Genomic DNA, 21,625 nt, shown 5'->3' on the forward strand with positions numbered 1-21,625 from the left:
ACTTTTTGTTCTAAGTTTTAGTTTTGTTTCTTTGAATATCCTTCTGGTTGTAACCTAAGCCTGCTCTGAAGCTAACCAGGACTGTCAATTTTCTGAGAAGTCATTGTAAACAGATAAAGTTAAACACCAGATGGGAGGGGTCTGGGGTAACCTCTCTGAGAGAAGAAAAAAAGAGTGCAGAAAGGCAGAGGAAAAATTATAGCCCTGGAAGAAATTTAGCTATCCTACTTGAATCTGGAGAAGCCCTGGAAGTTTTAGCTGAATCTTCCTTTCACTGGCAGAGGTTTTTTCCTCCTTATTGTTAGTGATGGATAAAAATTAAAATGTTCATTTCAGATGAACCACTTCAATTCAAAGAGGAAATTTTAGCTGGGAGTAGATAGAGAGGGCAGTGAAGTAGCTAAGTGGATAGAGCCCAGGCCTGGAGTCCTGAAGACCTGAGTTCTCAAAATGTGGCCTCAAACACTAACTAGCAGTATGATCCTGGGCAAGTCACTTAACCCTGTTTGCCTCAGTTTTCTCATTGGTAAAATGGGATGGAGAAAGAAATGGCCAACCACTGCAGTATCTTTGCCAAGAAAACCCCAAAAGGGGTCATGAAGAGTCAGACACAACTGAAAATGGCTAAACAACAACAAAACTGAGAGACGTCAGGAAGTTTTTATATTAGATAAGTTGTCAACAAGCTTTTATTAAGTGCCTACTATGTGCCAGGCATTGTGAGGAACCTCTCCTCATCCTTCTTAATGTTCTCTGTGCATTAATAATAATCTCTGTGATTATTCCAATTTATTGTGCATATATCTTGTTTGTACATAGTTGTCTGCATGTTGTCTCCCCATTGAACTGTGAACATCTTGAGATCAGGGACTATTTTGTGTTTTTTCCTTAGCATTAAATGCTTATTGGTTTGGCTATTCACTGGGAATACAAAAAAAAAAATGGCAAAAATAGTCCATACTTTCACGTAGTTCATGATCTAAAGAAGGGAAATGTTGGTAAGAACAACAGATTATGTACAGAAATGATGTATTGGAAGTAATCTCAGAGGGAAGGTACCAGCATTGAGGGGGGGTTGGGAAAGGCTTCTGACTGAAGGGGGGATTTTAGCTGAGACTTGGAGGAAGCCAGGGAATCTAAGAGGTGGAGGTGATGAGGGAGATGATTTCAGGCGCTGGGGACATCTAAGATGCCTGGAATTGGAAGATGGAGTGTTTTGTGTATATATGCCAAGATTGCTGGATAACAGAGGGTGTGGAAGGGAGTAAGGCATAAGAAGAGTGGAAAGACAGAGAGGGGCTAGGTTATGAAGGGCTTTAAAAGTCAAGCAGAGGACTTTCAAATTTGTCCCTGGAGGCAAAAGGGGGCCATTGGAGTTTGATAACTGAGTGGGGGATGTACTGGAGTGAGGAAGCTTTGACTATAACCAGAGAGAGACTGACCAGCAGGATGGTAGCAGACTCAGAGGAAAGAGGAGGGAGATAAGAGAAATGATATACAGATAGAATCTATAGGACTTGCCAAAAGAGTGGTTATAGATGTGTGTGTGTGTGTGTGTGTGTGTATGTACGTATGAAACTGAGGACTGATAATGACATCTAGAACTTGCAGTAGTTCTTAACCTAGAGTCTGTGAACTATTTTTTTGGCTATTTCAATAAATGATGGTATTTTAATATTATTGGTTTCCTTTGTATTTTTTTTTTCTGCGTATAATTTTTTTTTCTGAGAAAGAACTCTTCTAAATGTCCATGACACAAATAAGGTTAAGAACCTTTGGCTTTGAGGGAAATTTAGGAAGCTTAGCCAACCAGTTCCCCCATTGAAGACTCAGAAATAGGAGAAGAAAGAAGTAATCCAAAAGTAGAGAGAAATCAGAGACTTTTTGACAAGTTAAAATCATAATCAGCTATAAATATTAAGATAAAAAGTTTAATGCAATAACTCTCTGATTAGAAAAAATATTTTGAGAATTTGAATTCTCAAACTTTTTTTAATCAATGAGTTATGTTTGATCTGAATGTTTCCTCCCCATTGGGTTACTAAATAATTCAGTTTTAGAATTCCAGAAAATCAATTTGAGAGGGAATATTAAAAGTAATTTTGTCCAGCTCCTCCATTTTTCAAGTGGGCAAAGCACAGAGAAGTGAGTGACTTGCCCAAGTCTTCCTTTTTCCTTCAGTTCTGACATGTTGATCTCCTTCATGATTTAATGCTGGTAGTGTGACATTTTAAAAGTTCAAGAGCTATAGTTTCTGGGTAATTTAATCACTTTATTAATAAGGCTAGCATATTATTCATAAAAGAGGTCAATGACACTCTCAAATGCCAAAGACCCCTCATGGTAATGGGCTCACAAATTATATGCTCTTGGAAGAGTGGGTGTTCCTGAGAGTGGCAATCAACTCTGATTGGTTAACAATGAGCAAATGAATATTATGAGAGGTGGGTTATATTCCAATGGGAATATAGAGGTATGTGATTTAGATCATCCAAGTCTTGGTTGAAGAAATTTAGCAATTTCTCTATCACCTGTTTGACAAAAGGGAAAACCCACATTTTCTCAGACCTGTCTGAGTAAACACAATAAGTAGGAATCCACCCATTTGTCTAAACTTAAGATTTCTTTTACTGTCTTTGATTAGATCTTAGCCATCCTTGTTGGGTAAGTCTTTGAGAAAAATTTCCCTGTACTGGTTGATTTCTGACTGAGGAAATAGAAAAGGGGAAAAAGTTTGGTCCTGATTCAATGATTAGTTATTAATACAAGAGGAGACAGATTACAGGAGTGACTAGGGACTTGGAAAATAAGGCTGTGATAGCAAAGATATTGTCAGTGCTCACTGCCTCTGACATATCCCTTCATACCTCTCTAGACCTGTCTCTCAACTTTGATGATTCAGACAACTCTCCTCTTATGTCTGGATCTCCCAGTTCCCCCAAAATGGCTTTTAATTTCATGAATTTCCCAAATTGTCCACAACTATATCTGACAGTAAGGGTTCTTTCTTTTTTAACCGTTGTCATATATAACAGGTAACAATAGTGTATGTTGCTTATTTATGCTTGTAAGACAAGCATCAACTTGGCCTCACCTAAAGCCAAGTTTTATTAGTGGCATCTTCCCTTCATAATATGAATGTGCCAAATTAATTGCATGGGTCCAAATTACTCTCTAGAATGGCTAGGTCCCTCATAGACTTGGTCCCTTTTTGATGGGTTGTTATTCTTCTAAAAATATTCAGATCTGGTACTGGTCCTCCACCCAGACTTGTTTTGGGAAGCCATAAGAGCCTCACTGACTCACACAAAAGGACAGCAGTTGAGGTGTATCCTAATACTGTAGAATAGATGATAAGCTCCCTGAATACCATAAACTTTTTGAGTACTTCAACTATGGTGTACATAGTTTTTAATACAATAACTTGCTTTAATACAATAACTTGCAGAAACAAGAAGTTATCTTCCTTCAATATGTCCTTCATTTTGCCATCAAAGTGATTTTCTTAAAGCTCAGGTCCTATCATGTCACTCCCCTACTCAATAAACTTGAAAGGCTCTCTTTCACCTTCAGGATCAAATACAAAATATTCTGATTGGCATTCAAAGCCTGTCATAACCTAGCCCCCTCCTACCTTCTAGTCTTCTTATACTTTTTTCCCCACTATGTAACTTTGATCTAGTTACATTCTCCTCCTTCCAGTAACAAGACATTCCATCTCTCAGTTCTAGGCATTTTCTCTGGCTGTGCCTGGAATGCTCTACCTCCTCATCTCTGCTTCCTGATGTCCTTGGCTTCCTTCAAGTCTCAACTAAAATTCTATTTCTATAGGGCTGGGCTATCTCTAGTCATCCTGATCTCTAACTTTTCACTGGATCCACATGGCTCCTAAGGAGAAAGTGAGGCTGGTGACCTTGCACAGCCCTCCCTCACTTAAATCCAATTTACTTGCAAGCCACCCCATCACCTTAGTGATGTTATAGTCCTCTTTGAGAATGAAGGACAGACAAAAGCACCAGTTTCTATAGGAAACCTTCCCCAACCCCTCTTAATTCTAGTTCCTTCCCTCTGTTGATTATTTTTTATTTATTCTGTATATAGCTTGTTTTGTATGTATTTGTTTTCATGTTGTCTCACCCATTAGATTGTGAGCTCCTTGAGGTCAGGAACTGTCTTTTACTTTTTTTGGCATCACCAGCACTTAATAAAATGTTTATTGATTGATACTAGATCAATAATTTCAGTCAACAGTTGGTTGTTGTCCTTTGTTCTTGAAGGGGACCAACATGACATCACCATGATGACGTCAAGTTTCAGTGTGTCCCACTATTGCTGATCAGACCAAAATGAGCTCAGCATGTTCTACCACAGGTTGGGCACAGATAGTCCGTGTGAATATTTGGGGTTGATACTCCAAATTTGAGCATTCTACATTTCCTTTGTGCTGTTTCAATTCTGCTTTGCTCATAGAGCACAGCACCCTTTCTGATATGGGCATGCCATGCTGAGTGGTCCTCTCCCATGTCACACAATTGAATCCTAAGTTCTTGAGAGAGACCTTGAGAGTGTCCTTGTATTGTTTCTTCTGGCCGCCATGTGATTGCCTGCCTCATGCAAGTTCTCCATAAAGTAGTCTTTTTGGCAAGTGTACATTTTGCATTCAAACAACATGGCCAGCCTATCGGAGTTGTGCTCTCTGAAGCATAGTTTGGATGCTTGGCAGTTTAGTTCGAGCAAAGACCTCGGTGTCTGGTACCTTATCCTGCCAGGTGATCTTCAGAATCTTCCTAAGACAATTCAAGTGGAAGCAATTCAGTTTCCTGGTATGGCACTGGTAGACTATCCATGTTTCACAGGCATACAACAATGAGGTCAGCACAATGTCTCTGTAGACCTTCAGTTTGGTAGTCAAATACCTCTTCTCTCCCATACTTTCCTTTGGAGCCTCCCAAACACTGAGCTAGTTCTGGCAATGCGTACATCAATCTCATTATCAATGTGTGCATCCCTGGAAAGTACGCTACCAAGGTAAGAACTTATCCACAGCATTCAAAACTTCTCCATTTGTTGTAACCAATGGTTCCATGTATGGATGGTGTGGTGGTGGCTGATGGAGCGTCTGTATTTTTTTGGTGTTAATTATTAGGCCAAAATTAGCACAGACAGCAGACAATTGATCCATACCACATAGCATCTCAGCTTCAGAGGCTGCATTGAGTGCACAATCATCTGCAAACAGAAAATCATGCACCAGCACTCCCTCCACTTTGGTCTTGGCTTGTAACCTTTTCAGATTCGCCTTGACGCCATGTTTGTCCTCATTGAAAGCGTTTGACAACATATCTGAAAGCAACATTCTAAAAAGCATGGAAGCAAGCACACAGCCCTGTTTCACTCCATTGAGGACTGGGAAGGCATGAGAGCATTGTCCACAATCCAGAACTTGAGCAAGCAAACTGTCATGAAATTGAGGTACGATATTGATGAACTTCTCTGGGCAACCACATTTTGACATAATTTTCCATAAGCCTTCACAACTAACAGTATCAAAGGCCTTGGTGAGATCTACAAATGTTGTGTATCTGCTCTTGGTATTTATCCTGGAGTTGTCAGGCAGTTAACACCATATTGACTGTTTCCTTTCTGAAGCCACACTGGCTTTCAGGTAGATGATCATCTTCCAGGTCATTCATTAAGTACCTGTTATGTGCTAGGCATTGAGATCTGTGCTTAAGATATAAATAAGAAATAGAAAGACATCCCTAAGGAATTTACAGTTGAATAGAGGAAAACCACATAAAAAAGGAACCAAAAAGCATGATTATGAGTACATGACTGGGGGCATGATGAAGAATGTAGAAAGTATTGCTGGGTGGGAAATGCCTCTAGGTTTATGGGCTCTGCATTATCTTATGGAGGGAAAACGCTAGTTGGTAAACACCTATTTCAGCTTATCCCTTCTGTCTCAGACTCTTGACCCCCAGCTCCATTATATCCATCTTGTATTAGGGAGGTGGTTTACCCTGAGCTCACATGATTTTGTTTTAGCAGTTTCTTTCTTTAGCCATTCTACTAGGGGCACAGTGTTTCTTTCTTCACCCTTAATTTGCTATGGTTTTGTTTCTCTCGCTCTCAAATACTGTACTGACTGAAGGGAATGGAGTTGGGTGGGAGGGGTCAAAAGGAGTAATGATGAGGTGAACTGTGGTTGAAGCTAGAAATTCATTCCCTACCTCACTCCAGAATGCTGTGCAAGGAAGGACCTTGAGCCTTTAAGGAGACTGAGCCTCTTCTCTGCTGGTGCTGCTGCTACCAGGTACTTGTCTATACACCATCAATTGTTCCAGTTAACCCTGTGAAGCCTGGGCCACTTTTGGATACGTTCAGCTAACTAATGACAGAGCTGGCTCTGGAACTTTGCTCTTCAACCTGCTACAGTGCTCTATCCTTTCTAACGTACCTGATTATTCTGGACAACAGATTTTTAGCACAAAATTATATTTGGAAAAACACTTGAAATTCCTTCTCGCATTTAAACATGTTTATAACTTATACTTTGTAACATGGTGCTATGTATAACCATCATAATCACCATATTGTGACAACGCCTAATTTACCTGAAATGCCTGAGTTTTTAGATACTAATCTGTCACTTTTGCTTATACTTTTAGGTTTGCAAAGCACTTTTCTTCCAATCATAATGTAAGATAGGTTGTAGAAGTGTTATTATTTCCATTTTACAGATAAAGAAACTGAGGCTCTTGAGAGATTAAATGACTTGCCCAAAGTCATGCAATTATTAAGTGTTTCAGGTAGAATTTGAATCCAGGTCTTTTGACTTCCTGAATTTGGACCACTCTCTAATATAACTCTACTGAGGTAGTCAGGTGATAGAGTGGATAGAACCCTAGGACTGAAGTCAGAAAGGCCTGAGTTTAAATCTAGCCTCAGACATTTATTAGCTGTGTGACCCTAGGTAAGTCATTTAACCTCTGCTTGCCTTAGTTTCTTCATCTAAAATGGAATAATAATAGCAGCTACCTCCCAGAATTATTGTGAGGATTAAATGAAATAATAATTGTAAAGTGCTTAGCACAGTTCCAGGCACATAGTAAGAACTATATGAATGTTAGCTATTATAGTTTTAATTATAACACATTGATTCACAAGTAAATTAACCTTTTGAGTACTTGAGCTCACTGTAATGCCCTGGAGGGGTCCAACTCTATTTTGAACAATTGTAAAAATTGATGGGCTAAGAGGCAGGCTTACTCTAATGTATCTTTGATACTACCTATCACAGTGCCCCAAATTTCTTCATTAGAGATGAATTTCTTTGGATTGTTTCTAAGTATTTTTCCAAGAATCTTTTTTTTAAAATGAAATTTCCTATTAAAGTGACTATACTTTTGGGAGGGCTAATACTTTGTTAGTTAATGATTTATTCCTTAGGAAGGATTTTGTTAATAAACTAAGATCAACTTATCTTGGGAAGATGGGCATAGAAAAGGAAAGCAGAAGGTCATAAAAACAAATTTTATCTATATTAAAACAATGAAAACACTCTGTAAGTACTTCTCTGGTCTCTGGTCTCATCATATCTAACTATATCAGTGGTTTCAGGGTGGGATAAGGATGAGGAATCATATAAAGCAGAAAAGGAGAAGAGGCTGTGATCATGTTGTTCCCCATGGGGGGCCACTAGTGACCTCCAAGCTTCTACTTCATTTAAATATGTTGCATTTCCAAGGACCTGTCAGTGAAATGAATGATCAAAACAATATTCCCTCTTCCCCTAAATGACTTCCAGAGAAGGAATTATTGAAAACAAAATTCAGTTTCCCTAATTGCATAAATCTCTCATTTAAGTGAGCAAAAATTCTTCCTTCATAGTTGTCTGAAATTGCAAATATCATCTTTGCTTTGACATTGACAAGGAATATTCAAAAATAACTGTTTTGAGTATGAAAACTGAGAAGAAGAAACCTGAGGGATGCTGGCCCTGGATGAATATAATGCAAGTTGTCAGTCTATTATGAAATGCATTTTGATTTTTCCATAGAGAGTATGTCACATAGAAGAATTTGCTCTGTTCTGAAGATTTTTAGATCTAAAAGCATAATGTATGAATTAATATGCAAATACGTATAACTGAGGAAATGTCGTTTTAAGGGAGTAAGCACTCTGTTAAATATGAATAAAATACCACATTTGATCTTTTAGATTTTCACTTCTTGGTCTTTGAAATAATAACAGTAAATGACAGTAACAACTAGCATTCATGTAGTGCTTAAGGTTTGTAAGGTATTTACAAATATTACCTCATTTTATCCTTACAATCACCATGGGAGGTAGTTACTGTTATTGTTTTTAGGGAAAACCAGGTTGCTGCATTCAGCTTATTATCAGCAGGTTTCGTAAAGCCTCTCCGAATACAAATCGATCAGTCAATCAATCTGCTGATAAATATTTATTAAAGCGTCTGGGGGCTGTCTATCTCAAGCAAGCATATGAAGAAGACTTTCTCCTGCAGATGAGATGAGAATAATTTGTTCCAACAGTCGTGAAGGCAGCTGAGCAGGCATGGTGGAGCACTTGGAGCTTGGTCAGACATGGAAGACACCAAACTCATCCACCGCAACCCGAGCATCTCCAATTGTCCTGACTTTCATCTTGCCACTGGACTTTGATGACTCTAGGAGATAGAGTGAGGCTGATGACTTTGTGCAACTCTGTCTCACTTAACTCCAATTCATGAGCAAGTCAAGACATACCACATCTCCTCACAATGTCATTGATCTTCCAAAATCAAGGAAAAACAACATTAAGGATCTACTTCTTGCTAGGAAATATGCTAAATTCTGAGGATACAAAGAAAGACAAAGCAATCTGTGCTTTCAAGGAGCTCACATGCCCCACATTATGTACAAACAAGCCGTGTACAGGAAATTGGAAATAATCAACAGAGGGAAGGTGCCAGAATTAAGGGAGACTGAAAGGAAGTTTTGTATAGAAGGTGGGATTTCAGCTGGTATTTGAGGAAAGCCAGGAGGTAGGACAAAGAGGAAAAGAATTCCAGGCATGGGAGACGAGCCAATGAAAATGTTGGAATGGGGAGATGGAATATATTATGTGCTAAGAACAATATTTCATACAATTATAGTTTATGTTTGTTATTTAAAGACAGGAGGCAGATTTGGTAGTGTGGGAAGACACATAGGTTCAGTGCTCTCCTATGACAGTTATTAACCATGTGTTCTTAGGCAAGTAACAGTGTACCTGAAGACAAATTTCCCAATCTGTTGAATAAGAGGATAAGACTAGTTGGCCTTTGGGGTCTTTGGTTGCCTTTTAAGAGAAAGTGATACTGATGGTTATGTTTCCCCCAAACCCTTTTCTTCTCTCATACCTTCCCTATTCCTGTAGAGGGCAATGCCACTCTCCCAGTCTCTCAGGCTATCAACCTAGGAGTCATCCTGGATTTCTTTCTGCACTCCCCTCCACCCCCTATATCCAAGCTATTGCCAAGACCTGTTGATTTCATCTTTCCAACATCTCCCAAATACTCTCCCTTCTCTCCTAGGACATTGTCACCATTCTAATACAGGCCCTCATCATCTCACACCTTGATTACTGCAATACCCTGCTGGTGGGTCTGTCTGCCTCATGTCTCTCCCCACTGCAATTCACCCTCCATTCAGTCACCAAAGTAATTTTTTTCTAAATTGAAGATCTGACTGTGTCACTCCTTTACTCAATAAACTCCAGTGATTCCCTTTCAACTCAGTGATCAAATACAAAATTCATTGTTTGGCATTGAAAGCCCTTTATAATCTAGCCCCCTTCTCTCTATCCAGTCTTCTACTTTAATGCCACCACAACTAGTGACACTGGCCTCCAGGCACTCCATCTCTCAACATTCTCTCTGGCTGTCCTCCATGCCTGGAATTCTCTTCCTCCTCTGCTCCCATTACTGACCTCCCTGGTTTCATTTAATTCTTAACTAAAAGCCCACCTTCTACAGGAAGCCTTCTCCAACTTCTCTAAATTCCTGTGCCTTCATTCTGTTAATTATTTCCTATTTATCCTGTATATAGTTTGTTTATTCCCCCTCTCCTCCAAACTGTACACTCTTTGAGAGCAGGGATTATCTTTTGCCTCTTTTTTGTATCTCCATACTACACTTAGCACAGGTCCTGGCACACAGCAGGTACTTAATAAATATTTACTGATAATAAATAAGATAGCAAGGTAGAGTGATTAATTCCCAAAGAAGAAGTATTTAGTCTTCATGAACTCCATGTCATAATTAAGCCACGAATGGCACCTACTCTGTGTATGTTCTTTAATTATTATTTTTTGGAAGGGGATGGGGGGAACAGAGAAGTAGATGTATAATGTTTGTGATATAAAGAATTCCAAGATATGAAGGTATATGTAGATCCTATATCAGATTGCATGGTGTCTTGGGGAGACAATTTAAAACTCAAAAACTGGAGGAGCTGAATGTTATAAACTAAAAATAAATGAATAAATTAAAAAAAGAATTCCAAGGAAACTTCCTCTGTGAAAGCAGAATGATGTCTGCTCTGTAATTTATAATATTAAATCTTTTTCTAGAGTATTGAGTGTCTCAGGGACTTGCTTGGAGTCACACAGCCTGTGTTATGTGTTATCAGAGGCAAGATTTCAACCCAGAGTTTTCTGATTCTGAGGCAGACCTCACTGCCTCTACTTAATGAACAATAATATTAACAATTACTGTTATTATTATGCTTAAGAGAGGCGGTGTGGTGCTATGGAAAGACAGCTGGACTTGAAGTTAAGGGCCTGCATTCCAATTCAAACCAAAAAACATTTACTATGCTAAACAATGGGGATAGAAAGATAAAAAAATAGGAAGGAAGATAACTTTCTTTAGGAAGATAACTTGCCTCTGTTGGGAGAATATAACATGTAAACAGCCAATCTTGCCTGTGATACTTGCTATCCATGTGACTCTAAGCAAGCCAATACTTCTCTGGTCCTCAGTTTCCACATCTGTAAAACAGTCATAGTACCTCTTCTCTATCCAGGATGTGAGGCTCAAATGAGACAATGAATGAAAAATACCTTGCAAACCTCTGAACATTATATAAATCAATGCCTTTCTTATTATTTTTAGCCTTATGGGGCATTTCTGATTCTGACTTTGTCAGTGTATTTACCAAGAACCCTTCTTAGAGGATCACAAAAAACACTTTATTCTTGTAGGTATATATTTCCCTTGGGAGCAGATGCCCACGTTAAGATGCATAAATGTGCTTTTAAGGGGGATAATTTGGTTTTTATTAATAATAATAGCTAGCATTCATGAGCACTTCAAGGTTTGCAAAATGCTTATATAGTCTCAGCCTCAGTTTTCTCAAGTCAAGTCAGTAAGCATTTAATAAGTGCTTTCTACGTGCTCGGCACTGTGCTAAGCCCTAGGACGATGAAAGGAAAAGGTAGTCCTTGAACTTAAGTCTAGTGGGGGAGACAACATGCAGACAACTACGTACAAGCTAAATGAATACAAGAGAAATTGGTCCTAATCCACAGGGGAAAGGCCAAAGAATTCAGAGGCCTGTGAGGAGTCTTCTTGGAGAAGATAGAATTTTAGCTGGGACTTGAAAGAAGCCATGGAAACCAGGAAAGTAGAGATGAGGAGGGAGAGCATCCCAGGCATGGAGACAGTTAGGGGAAATGAGCAGAATCAGGCAAGGGAGTGTTGTGTGGGAAGAATAGCCTGAGGTTAGTGTCATTGGATCCTGGACTATAAGGAGGTGAGTAAAGTGTAGAAAGACTGGTAAGGTGTGAGGGAGCCAGTTTATGATGGGTTTCAAATGCCAAACGGAGGATCTTTTACATAATCCTGGTGGTGATGGGAAGCCATTGGAGTTTGTTGAATGTGTGTGTGTGTGTGTGTGTGTGTGTGTGTGTGTGTGTGTGTGCTATGTGATGGTTAGATCTGCACGTTAAGAAGATTTCTTTGACAGATAAGTGGGGGATGGAAAGGAATAGGCAAAGACTCGAGGTGGGGAGAACAACCACCACATGATTGCCATAGTCCAACCATGAGTTCATGACGACTTATCTAGAATGTTGGCAGGATCATGAAAGATGTTACAAAGGTTCAGTCAATAGCCCTTGGCTATTGGCTATGCCCCGGTAAAGAAACATTTGCACAAGGAAGGGATAAGAATAGCTCCTATCTCACAGGGTTGTTGGACAGGTCTAATGAGATAATATACATAAAGCACTCTGCAAACCTTGAAGTACTATATGAACGCTAGCTAGGATGATGATATTACCTGATTTGGTCCTTAAAATAACATAATGAGGTAGGCCCTTTTATTACTCTCACTTTACGTATGAGGAAATGGGGCCTGATAGAATTTAACTGACTCATCCAAGATCACACAGCTCGAAAGTTTCTAAGCCAGAATTCAAATTCAGGTCTTTCAGATTCCAAGTCTAGGATACTGAGTCACCTGGATACCTTTTACTTTTCCTCTACGTATAAAGAGAAACCCTGAGTCCTATATATCACTGAATATAGTAGGTAGAATCCCAATCTACCTGCCTTTCATTTGCAAAGCAGGGAAAATATTTGTTAGTATAAACTTCAGACTTTACTTCTTTGAGCAGGCATTGAGATATATTTGCTCAAATGGCCGAAGGTTGAAGAACCTGCAGCATCGAGGCCACGTATGGCTGTCTAGGTCCTCAAGTGCAGATCTCTGACTAACTCCAAACTTCACAGAACAAATCCCCTTAATAAATGAATTTGTTTTGTAAAACTTGGTTTCAATCAAAAGGCTGCACTTAAGGACCTAGAAGGCTCTTGTTGTTGTGTTTGTCTTTCATTTTTGAAGAGGACTATGACATCAGGGAAATGATGGCATGACTTGCAGTTGACTTTGATTTGAATGAGGGAGGACTGTGCAGGTCACCAACCTCACTTTCTCCTCCTGAGCCATCTGGATCCAGTGACCAGATATTCATCAGGATGACTGGAGATGGTCCAGGATGCAGTGGGAGACCCTGGCCCTTTTAGACTAAAGTCTTTTCAGGTACTTAGAGTGAGGTACTGCCCATTCAGTGAATAGACCTCTGTAAGATGTAGTCAAGGGATGGACCCTTTAATTAGAAAAAGGAAAATAATCAAGCTGGGAGGGCAAGGCCCTCAGGGTTGCTGTTCCAAAGAGAAACAAGTTACCACATCTGGCCTCAAGGCTGTAGGTTCCCTATCCTTTGATGCTTGAAAAGGAATCGAGTATTCCCAATGAGTACAGGTATGGTTATATCTACTTCCTGATGGGACTGTAAACTCCAGACAAAAACAAAATCTTTTATGTGAGCTTCATAAGATACATAAGAAAATGTTTAGGGGTATGTGGAAGGGAAGGTAAGGAGGGAAAACCTTAATTGTCTTCAATCACTATTTGAATAGATTGAAAAATTATAATCTTTTGAGAAAATACAACACATAATTTATAATTGAGAGGATTGTCTCTCTCCAGGCAGAGGGACAGAAGGCTTCTCTGAGTGTGTTTCTTCTTCTCAAGCTATTTTGGCAGAAGAGATGGGTTGGGGCAACTCTCCAAGATGAGAATCAGCTTTTGGGATGAGAATCTGCTAGTCAAGATGATGTGGCTGGAAGATACCATGTTGGTATGAATCCACTCAATATCTGGCAAGTCAATTTGACATTTAACCAAACCTAAGATTAACTTGTCTTTCTTCTCTGAGAAAATATGGCTAATTCATGATGCAATCAATGACTGAGGGTTCCATTTGGAATAAGTATTTAATTGTTCTCAATTCATCCCTTCGCCTCAAGTAGCACCCTGATTTTTCATTATAAAGGATCTGAAGTTGTAGGCTGATTTCAGCCTTCCTCATATTGCTTTGTAAAAAGGTTGTAGGCTAGCTTTCAAAAGAATAATATAGACAGGCATAGGAAATGTATAGGGACTTAGGGGACTTTTGTTCCATCTCCCCATGATTCTCCTCCACGGCTTTTTGCCCCAAGTTGGAGAACTAGTTTCATAATATGATTTATTTTCCTAGCATATTTAAGGGAGTCACATATGAAAATTTGTTTTTTGATACCTGAGTTGAGAGATGGAAAAACTGAGGCCATAGAGAAAGGGGGTGATTTGATCATACTTAATAGTCATTGGTAGAGCTGGCAATAAGACTTTGATCTTCAACCTCCTTAGATGGAAACTTTTAACCAGCCATGATTAAGTTCTGTTTGAGTTGTAATGTTTGCTGTTTTCAATCTTATTTCTTTGCTTAGTCTTGCACTGAATTATAGTCCTGTATTTAGGCCATCAGGCTGAAAAATAATTAAGATAACCACCAATTCAGTCTTCTCTATGAAGTATAGTCAGGAGAGAGGATTATAGAGGAGAATACATTTGTCAGAATATAAATGATAATGTGTGGAAGGAGAAAAGATTTTTCTTTTAGTGAAAGAGAAATAGGCTTGCAACTAGATTAAAGTTTCCCTGAATATATAAATCCCCAGTTAAAAGGGTAAGAATTCTGCCTGACAAATATAGCTATGGGTTTAGTTTTTGACCTTATAGCAACTTTAAAAGCCTATACTGTGATTTGTTGGAGCATGATTTTTAGATGTGATGTTTTAAGGACAAAGCAGCAAACAAAACCCAGTTCTGTCACCTTTGGCTTTGAAGAGTAAAACCATTCTTTGATGCATGAAAAACTCCAGGTATCATTGTTGGAATTGAATAAAGATTGTGATTTCTGGAGGCATTTGGATTTCCTTAATAAAATCATACTAACTTTGCAAACAGGACTGGGGAAATCAATCAACACAAAACAAAACCAAAATAAAAAAATGAGAATATATGACTATTCCCACTGGCATCATCTCATATCTCTTCCTCAGACATCTCCTTATTCCTCACCTGGCTGCACTCATTTTGGATTTCTTTTGCTTCTTCACCATACACCTATGCCAAGTACCTTCCCACTATTTCTTTTTAGACGTCTTTTGTGTATTGTTGCCCCCCATTAGATTGTTTTTTATTTTTATTTTTTAATTTATGGAATTAAACAAGTATTTCCATTCCATAGTACAATAAAAAAAAAAAGATTGTACATGAAACTGCAAATCTCCTATGCACAACTTGCTATTCCTTTGAAATATACAACAAAATTATCATGTAAATTTCTTTTTTTCCCTTTTGTTCTTTCCTCTCCCCTGCCCTAGAGATTGTACACAAATACATATATATATGATTACTCTATACCAGCCCCTATTTACCAGTTCTTTCTCTGGATGCAGATAACATCTTTCTTCATATGTCCTTTATAGTTAACATGGATATTTGTAATAGATGAAATAACTTACTCCCTCAAAGTCATTCTGAAAACAACACTGCTGTTACTGTATACAATGTTTTCTTGGTTTTGTTCATTTTGCTCTTCATTATTTTTGTTCAAGTCTTTGGAAATTGTGAGGATGCCCATGAACTAGAGAATGGCTGTACAATGTGTAGTGTATAATTGTGATGGCATCCTACTATGCTGTAAGAAATGATGAGCTCAGTGATTTTAGAGGGCAGGCACTACCTTTCTTTTTCATATTTCTGTCTCTAGTTCTTAGCATGGTGCTAAGCTATAGTGTGTCTAACTATATTAAGTACTAAGTACTTAGCTAACTATGTCTACTAGTTGATCTCAGACCATGTTTTATCTTCACATCCATTATCACAAGCCATCTTGCTATTTGCCTTCTATAATGTGCACACTCCTGCCTTCTTATCTCTATCTGCTTTCTTCTACCCTTGCCCTTTTCTAACTTTTGTTCTAGGCACAATACTCAAGAGAGATAATGCAAAAAAATATGTAAAACTGCTAAATTAAAGCTATTGTTATTATATATTATATTATACATAATACATATAATATAATTATTATATTCTATAAGGGCATGCCAATTGACAACCCTTTGCATTGATCTGCCACCCTTTGGACATCCTTCACTAACACACCCCTCAGCCACCACTTTTCTATATGTGCTGTCTCCTCTTGTTAAAGCATATACCCCATGAGGGCAAGAATTACCTCATTTTGTATTTGTATCCTCCACATTTGCAACAATGCCTAGGACACACTCATCATTTAATAAATACTTTTTCATTCATGTACAGTAGGGGACTCTCTCCCTTGAGCATCTGATTTAATAAATATTTTAATATAGATATTCATTACTACAGCTTTCTGTTTCTCAAGGACAGCTTCTTTGGTTTGCCTTGAGATTAGTTTCTTGGCTCATTCTGCCCAAATGGATATTTCCTTTTTTTATTCTGGTCCTGTTCAATTTGTTCATTTTTCATGATTCAAGAGATTCTGCTTTCTGTCCTCTAAGTTGCTAATTGATTCAAAAACTGAAACTTCTCAAACATACCTTTGTTTATTGGACCAGGTGACAAAAAGCCCCCATTTTTAGTGACAATATCCAAGTGGAAAGGGAATTCTTTTATATATTCTTTTCATTGTTCAAATCCTGGTTATTATTTTTTTCTCTGTTTTTTGCAGAGTTGATGGGGGAGGGAGAAAAGGTGTGAGATGGATTTTGTTTTGTTTTAGTCCACAAAAATCATGACATTCAGATTGAGGCTCCATGAATGAATATCTGAAAATTGTCCTTCTAGTCAGGAAATTTGGCCTAGTGCACAATCTAACTAAAGGCTTGGGTGAAGATAAACACACACAGGTGTTTGCCGAGCTGCATGAGATTAAACAGTCCATTAACTACTAGAATTATTGAGCAGGAGATAAGTTGCCCCATTTTGACTGTAACCTCTCTACTCTCTTGGCTAGATTGTACGTTTACATGACAGAGTATGTGAAATGCAATGAACCAGGTGAAATATGGTAATAGTAAATGGGATCACAGAACAAGAAGTAATGAAGGAAAAAGACTGTACATCCAGGCATATGGCAGTTATTCCTTGACCTGCTATATTTTTCTGAAAGGCCACCTAATATTTCAAAGTACGAGACCCAGCTATTGTACTGACTGTAATTGTATACCTTTTGATGTGCTTCAGGTCAAATCATAGTGCCTGATATGTATCGACAAAGTTCAGTAAGATGTGGATATAACAGACTGTAATGTATCTACATTATATATTCCCATCTACATGCATTTTCTTTGAGTCTTTACTCATTCTTCATTATGATTTTTGGATACTTTGTTGATTCACTTGCCAGTGTTCCAGGCTTTTCTTAAGACTTTTTCTCTTGATATCTTTGGTTTTTCAGGATTTGGGGGGAGAAGGAGGGATTCTCTTATTATTTGCTGCTTGGTCTCTCCCTTTTCCTGATAAGCAGACCCCAAGCCTATGCTGCCATGCCTCAGCAACCTTGTGTTGGGGGATAGAGGGGTTTCCAACCTGGGTCCCTCCCTTCTGTAACCTTTTAAGGACTAGGACTATTCCTAGCTAGGTTTCAGTCTTTTTTCCCTAGGGCTTTGTATAGCCAGCAATGCTGGTTGTAACCGCATGCGGTTACTCCCTCTGTTCTCTACCTGTCCACACAATCAGCCACCGTGGCTTCTTGCAGTATGGGGTAGGTATTCTGGTAGAGGCACTGCAGAGGTAGGAGTCCTAAGCTGGGCCTCCAGGAACAGACTTTTGAGTGTCCTTGGGCTTTCGTTGAGTGCGCAGGGAGGCTGATGGAAGATGTATGCTTAGTGAGTATTTAGAATTCTCCAGGACTAATTCATAAAGAATTTTACTTATCTGTTTAATTCTTTTGTATAGTTAGTTGTAACTTTACATCTGATGTATAATTCCTTTTTTAAAGAGTGGAAAATATTTGAAGCATATATTTATTTTGCCAATTTTATGTCCTGTTTCTTCTATGTGATTTTGATTTTGGATTTGAATCAAAGATGTTCTTCGTTGCCAACAATAGAAAGCTTCCTCCTTGATCGAAGCTTATTACTTGGTGTACAATTTCTGGAGACCTATCGTTCTGGCAGGAGCTGAGTGGGGAGAGGCAAGTTATTATGCCTCAACTCATCATTCTAATGGTTAGAAGGTTACTTGGTGTCAGTAGCTAATTGTGATATTGCCAAAGATAGGTAATACTTCTAACAGTACTCTCTAAATTGAAGATGATGACCCAGATGACACTTGAGATTTTCCAAATAGGTATTCATGATTTGGAAGTACATCTTTTTCAAAGAACAACTTCTCATAATACTTTGGGAGTTTTGTTCCTCAGGAAATTTGAAGTCTCATTGTAAACTTATGTATCAGGTGGGAAAAGAAAATTGTTTTCTTTGAGTTCATTGTTTACTCTCATTGTACCTCTAATTCCCCATCTGTGAAATTAGAATAGAAATATCTACTCCTTTCTCCTTCACAAGAAATGATAGTCACAGAATCCTGGAGTTGGAACGCCTATTAGAAATAATTTAGTTCCACCTTCCTCATGCGTAAATCTCTCCTCTTACATCTACAAAATGTCAATTATATCTATTTAGAAGTGGAAAGGACTATTTTGGTCATCCAGATGATCAAACAGCCATTGATCAAAAGGGTGAAGAGGAAATTAAAATGTGATGTGGTAGTTAAAATAATAAGATCATTTGTAAAAGAGCTTTTTGGAAATAAAACCTGTGAAGGTTTGTGAAATTTTCTTCTGTTATTTCAGTGGAGGACATGTTCACTTATAACCTTCAGTTAGCTAATGGTGAGCACAGTTAGTTAACATCTGTTGATTTGCTCCCATGATTCCTTGGAAGGATAGTTTCATAAGCCTATGACTTAAGCTTCAGGTTGGAAACCTGTCATACTAAGACTATTTTATTTTATTTAACCAGAGATAGTTGGGGGAGGTTGCATACCTTGTGGTATAAAACACATAGTAGATTTGCAACAGCAGGGAATTGGCCAGTGTGGGTGTTTTCTTCCTACATTCCTTTCATGGCATTTCATTATTGACCTAGAGTCTAGTCTCAGATTTACAAGCAGAATCCTCTTCCCCGGATCTCCCAAGCAAATTCATTTTAAAGATTCCAAGTGTCTTTAATTCATCTCATTTATTTGTTCATGTAAAGAAAAATCAAGGAAACTCTCTAGCATTTTGCATCAACTTTAGTGAGCTTAAGGTAGGACATGGCTGAGAGTTCTTATATGATAGACAGACAAGGAGGGACTGTAATTTGCAATATTTTTGGGTAAGACCACAGGTGTGCTGGTGACCATTTATTAACCGGCTTCTCTCCTCCCTATTCGCCCTCAAAAGGCAAGATGAACTTTTAATATAATCTACATTACTAACTTTTTCTTTATAGTTTTCTTAAGTCTAGATAACCAACAAAATCATAAGTCAAGCCCTGATTTGTAGTGTTGGTTAATTTTCAAGGTGTCAATGTTCATACTGAAAATTTTACAATTAGCTCTCAGGAACCACAATTCTGGGTAATAATTCATCACTGAGATCACAGAACTATTTGACTATTGAGATTAATTTGTAACATTTATCTTCCATTAACTGAGCTACTTCAATAGAAAACAATTTATGGCTGGGGCAAAATGCACTCATTTTTATGTAATCCAAGGAACCAGTACCTTAAGGTTGCCTAATAGAACCTTGATGATATCTGGCATTGATTTTTGTTACGTCTGAAAATGAAATAGCCTAAATTTGGGAGAGATTTGTAGTTATCTTAGTATCTAGAACTAGTCCAGCCCACCACCTTCAATTTCAAGAAAGAAAAATTGGGTCTAAAAGAGGTTAAGAGGCTTTCCTAAGGTTATTTATCTGACATAGCCAGAATTTGAACTCTAAGTTCAGTGTTTATTCCACCATAAGATATAGCCTCCCTATACATGACACACTAAGAAATCTTAGGAGAGTGTGTTTAAGGTGAATGGAAGCCCTTTTTTTTCTTTCAATAATGAAAGAGTGGGTAATAGATTTTTGGTACACTTTCTGTGGTTAAATACTCTGATATTATCTAACTGGACTCCCCAATTTGTGTATATGTGTGTGTGTGTGTGTGTGTGTGTGTGTGTGTGTGTGTGTGTGTGTGATGGTACCCTTTGACAATTTGGTGAAACCTATAGGCTTCTTCTCAAAACAATGTTTTTAAATGCATAAAGTAAAATATATAGAATTACAAAGGAAGCCAGTAATATTGAAATGCAGTTATCAAATACTGTTTTTTAAGTTCACAAACCCTAGGTTAGGAAACCTTTGTAATACTACAGGTCAGAAAAACGATGAGACAAATAGATATTGTTTGAGTCAAATTCTTTTTGTGGAACTTGGGCAGGGAAGAGAAATGTTAACTGAATGCTCATGCCAAATCCCTGGCAACAGAAATCAATGAATAAATAAGCATTTATTAAATACCTAATGTGTTCCCAGGCACTGGTTGAACAAAGACAAAAACAAAACAGTCCTTACCCTGAAGGAGCTTACATTCTGTTGGGTGGAAACAACATATACATATGTAAGTATATGCCAATATATGCAAAATAAATGCAAGGTACTTTTGGGAGAGACTGAACTAGCAAGGGGAATGAAGCAAGCAATTAATACCTACTATGTACCAGGTACTATCCTAAAAGCTTTATAAATACCATTTATAAATACCATCACAAAGATCCTTGGAGATAGGGGCTATTATTATCCCTATTTTCCTAGTTGAGGAAACTATGTTAGAGAAAGGTTAAGTGATTTGCCCAGGGTCACAGAATTAATATGTGACTTTGACTGGCTTTGAATTGAGGTCTTCCTGATTCCAGGCCCAGTGATATCCGTTGCCTCACCTACCACTTGGAAGAAAAAAAATGGAATTCATTCTACTGGTCCCCAGTTTCCAGGCAATCTGGAATGATGCTCTAATAATAGTTTGGTCAGTCAACTGGCCTTATCAATTCAATAACAATAAGAGTAACAACACTAACAGTAATAATTACTCAAACCCAATCAAATTAAATAATTGATCATCTTTTCCCTAGGGAGATAACTGTGTATGGGTTTTAAAGATCACATCCTCCAATTTTTTCATTTTAGGACTGAATATTAATATTCTTCCTGCATTTGTAGAGCTTGCAAGTTTTCTTTGGATCTTCTTTTTTAATTTTACCCAGGACTTGTGATTTCATGGGTAGGGAAATTGTGTGGAAACTTTTACCAGTGGATGCTGCCGGCTCTGTAACTTAGAGAGCTGGCTTGGACATGAAGAGGTTAAGTTGCCCACAGTCTCATATTATGTTAATTGTTATGTTTTTCCTTCATTTTCAAAGAAGACCATGACATCAGAGAAATGATGATATGACTTGCACTTGACTTTGAGTGAGGGAGGGCTGTGCAAGGTCACCAACCTCACTTTCTCCTCCTGAGCCATCTGGATCCAGTGACCAGATATTCATCAGGATGACTGGAGATGGCCTAGGATGCAGTGGGAGGCCTTGGCCTTTTCAGGTACTCATTTAGAGGGAGATAATACTCATTGAGTGACTAGGCCTCTTTAAGAAGTAGTCAGGGAATGGCCCTTTTAATAAACAAAAGAAAAAAATAACTAAATCAAACTGGGAGGAAA

General features: G+C 38.2%; 1 protein-coding gene across 8 annotated transcripts in view; it reads left to right on the forward strand.

Moving 5' to 3' along the window:
* The window catches only part of DISC1 (DISC1 scaffold protein), a 574,426-nt gene that overhangs the window by 242,686 nt on the left and 310,115 nt on the right, over positions 1-21,625 (forward strand). For 2 of the 8 annotated variants that reach the window (XR_011975415.1, XM_072647494.1), the window contains one exon: positions 5,294-11,109. The exons of 5 other annotated variants lie outside the window; for them this stretch is intronic. Coding sequence is in view for 1 of the 3 variants with exons in the window: in XM_072647494.1 (XP_072503595.1) it covers positions 5,294-5,304 (11 nt within the window). In the remaining 2 variants the exon portion in view is untranslated. Of the gene's footprint in view, positions 11,110-21,625 lie in introns of those variants that run through there. One more of the 8 variants, XM_072647493.1, reaches the window with a different exon arrangement.

Source organism: Notamacropus eugenii, chromosome 2, assembly GCF_028372415.1.
Source record: "Notamacropus eugenii isolate mMacEug1 chromosome 2, mMacEug1.pri_v2, whole genome shotgun sequence".
Taxonomy (NCBI): Eukaryota; Metazoa; Chordata; class Mammalia; order Diprotodontia; family Macropodidae; genus Notamacropus; species Notamacropus eugenii.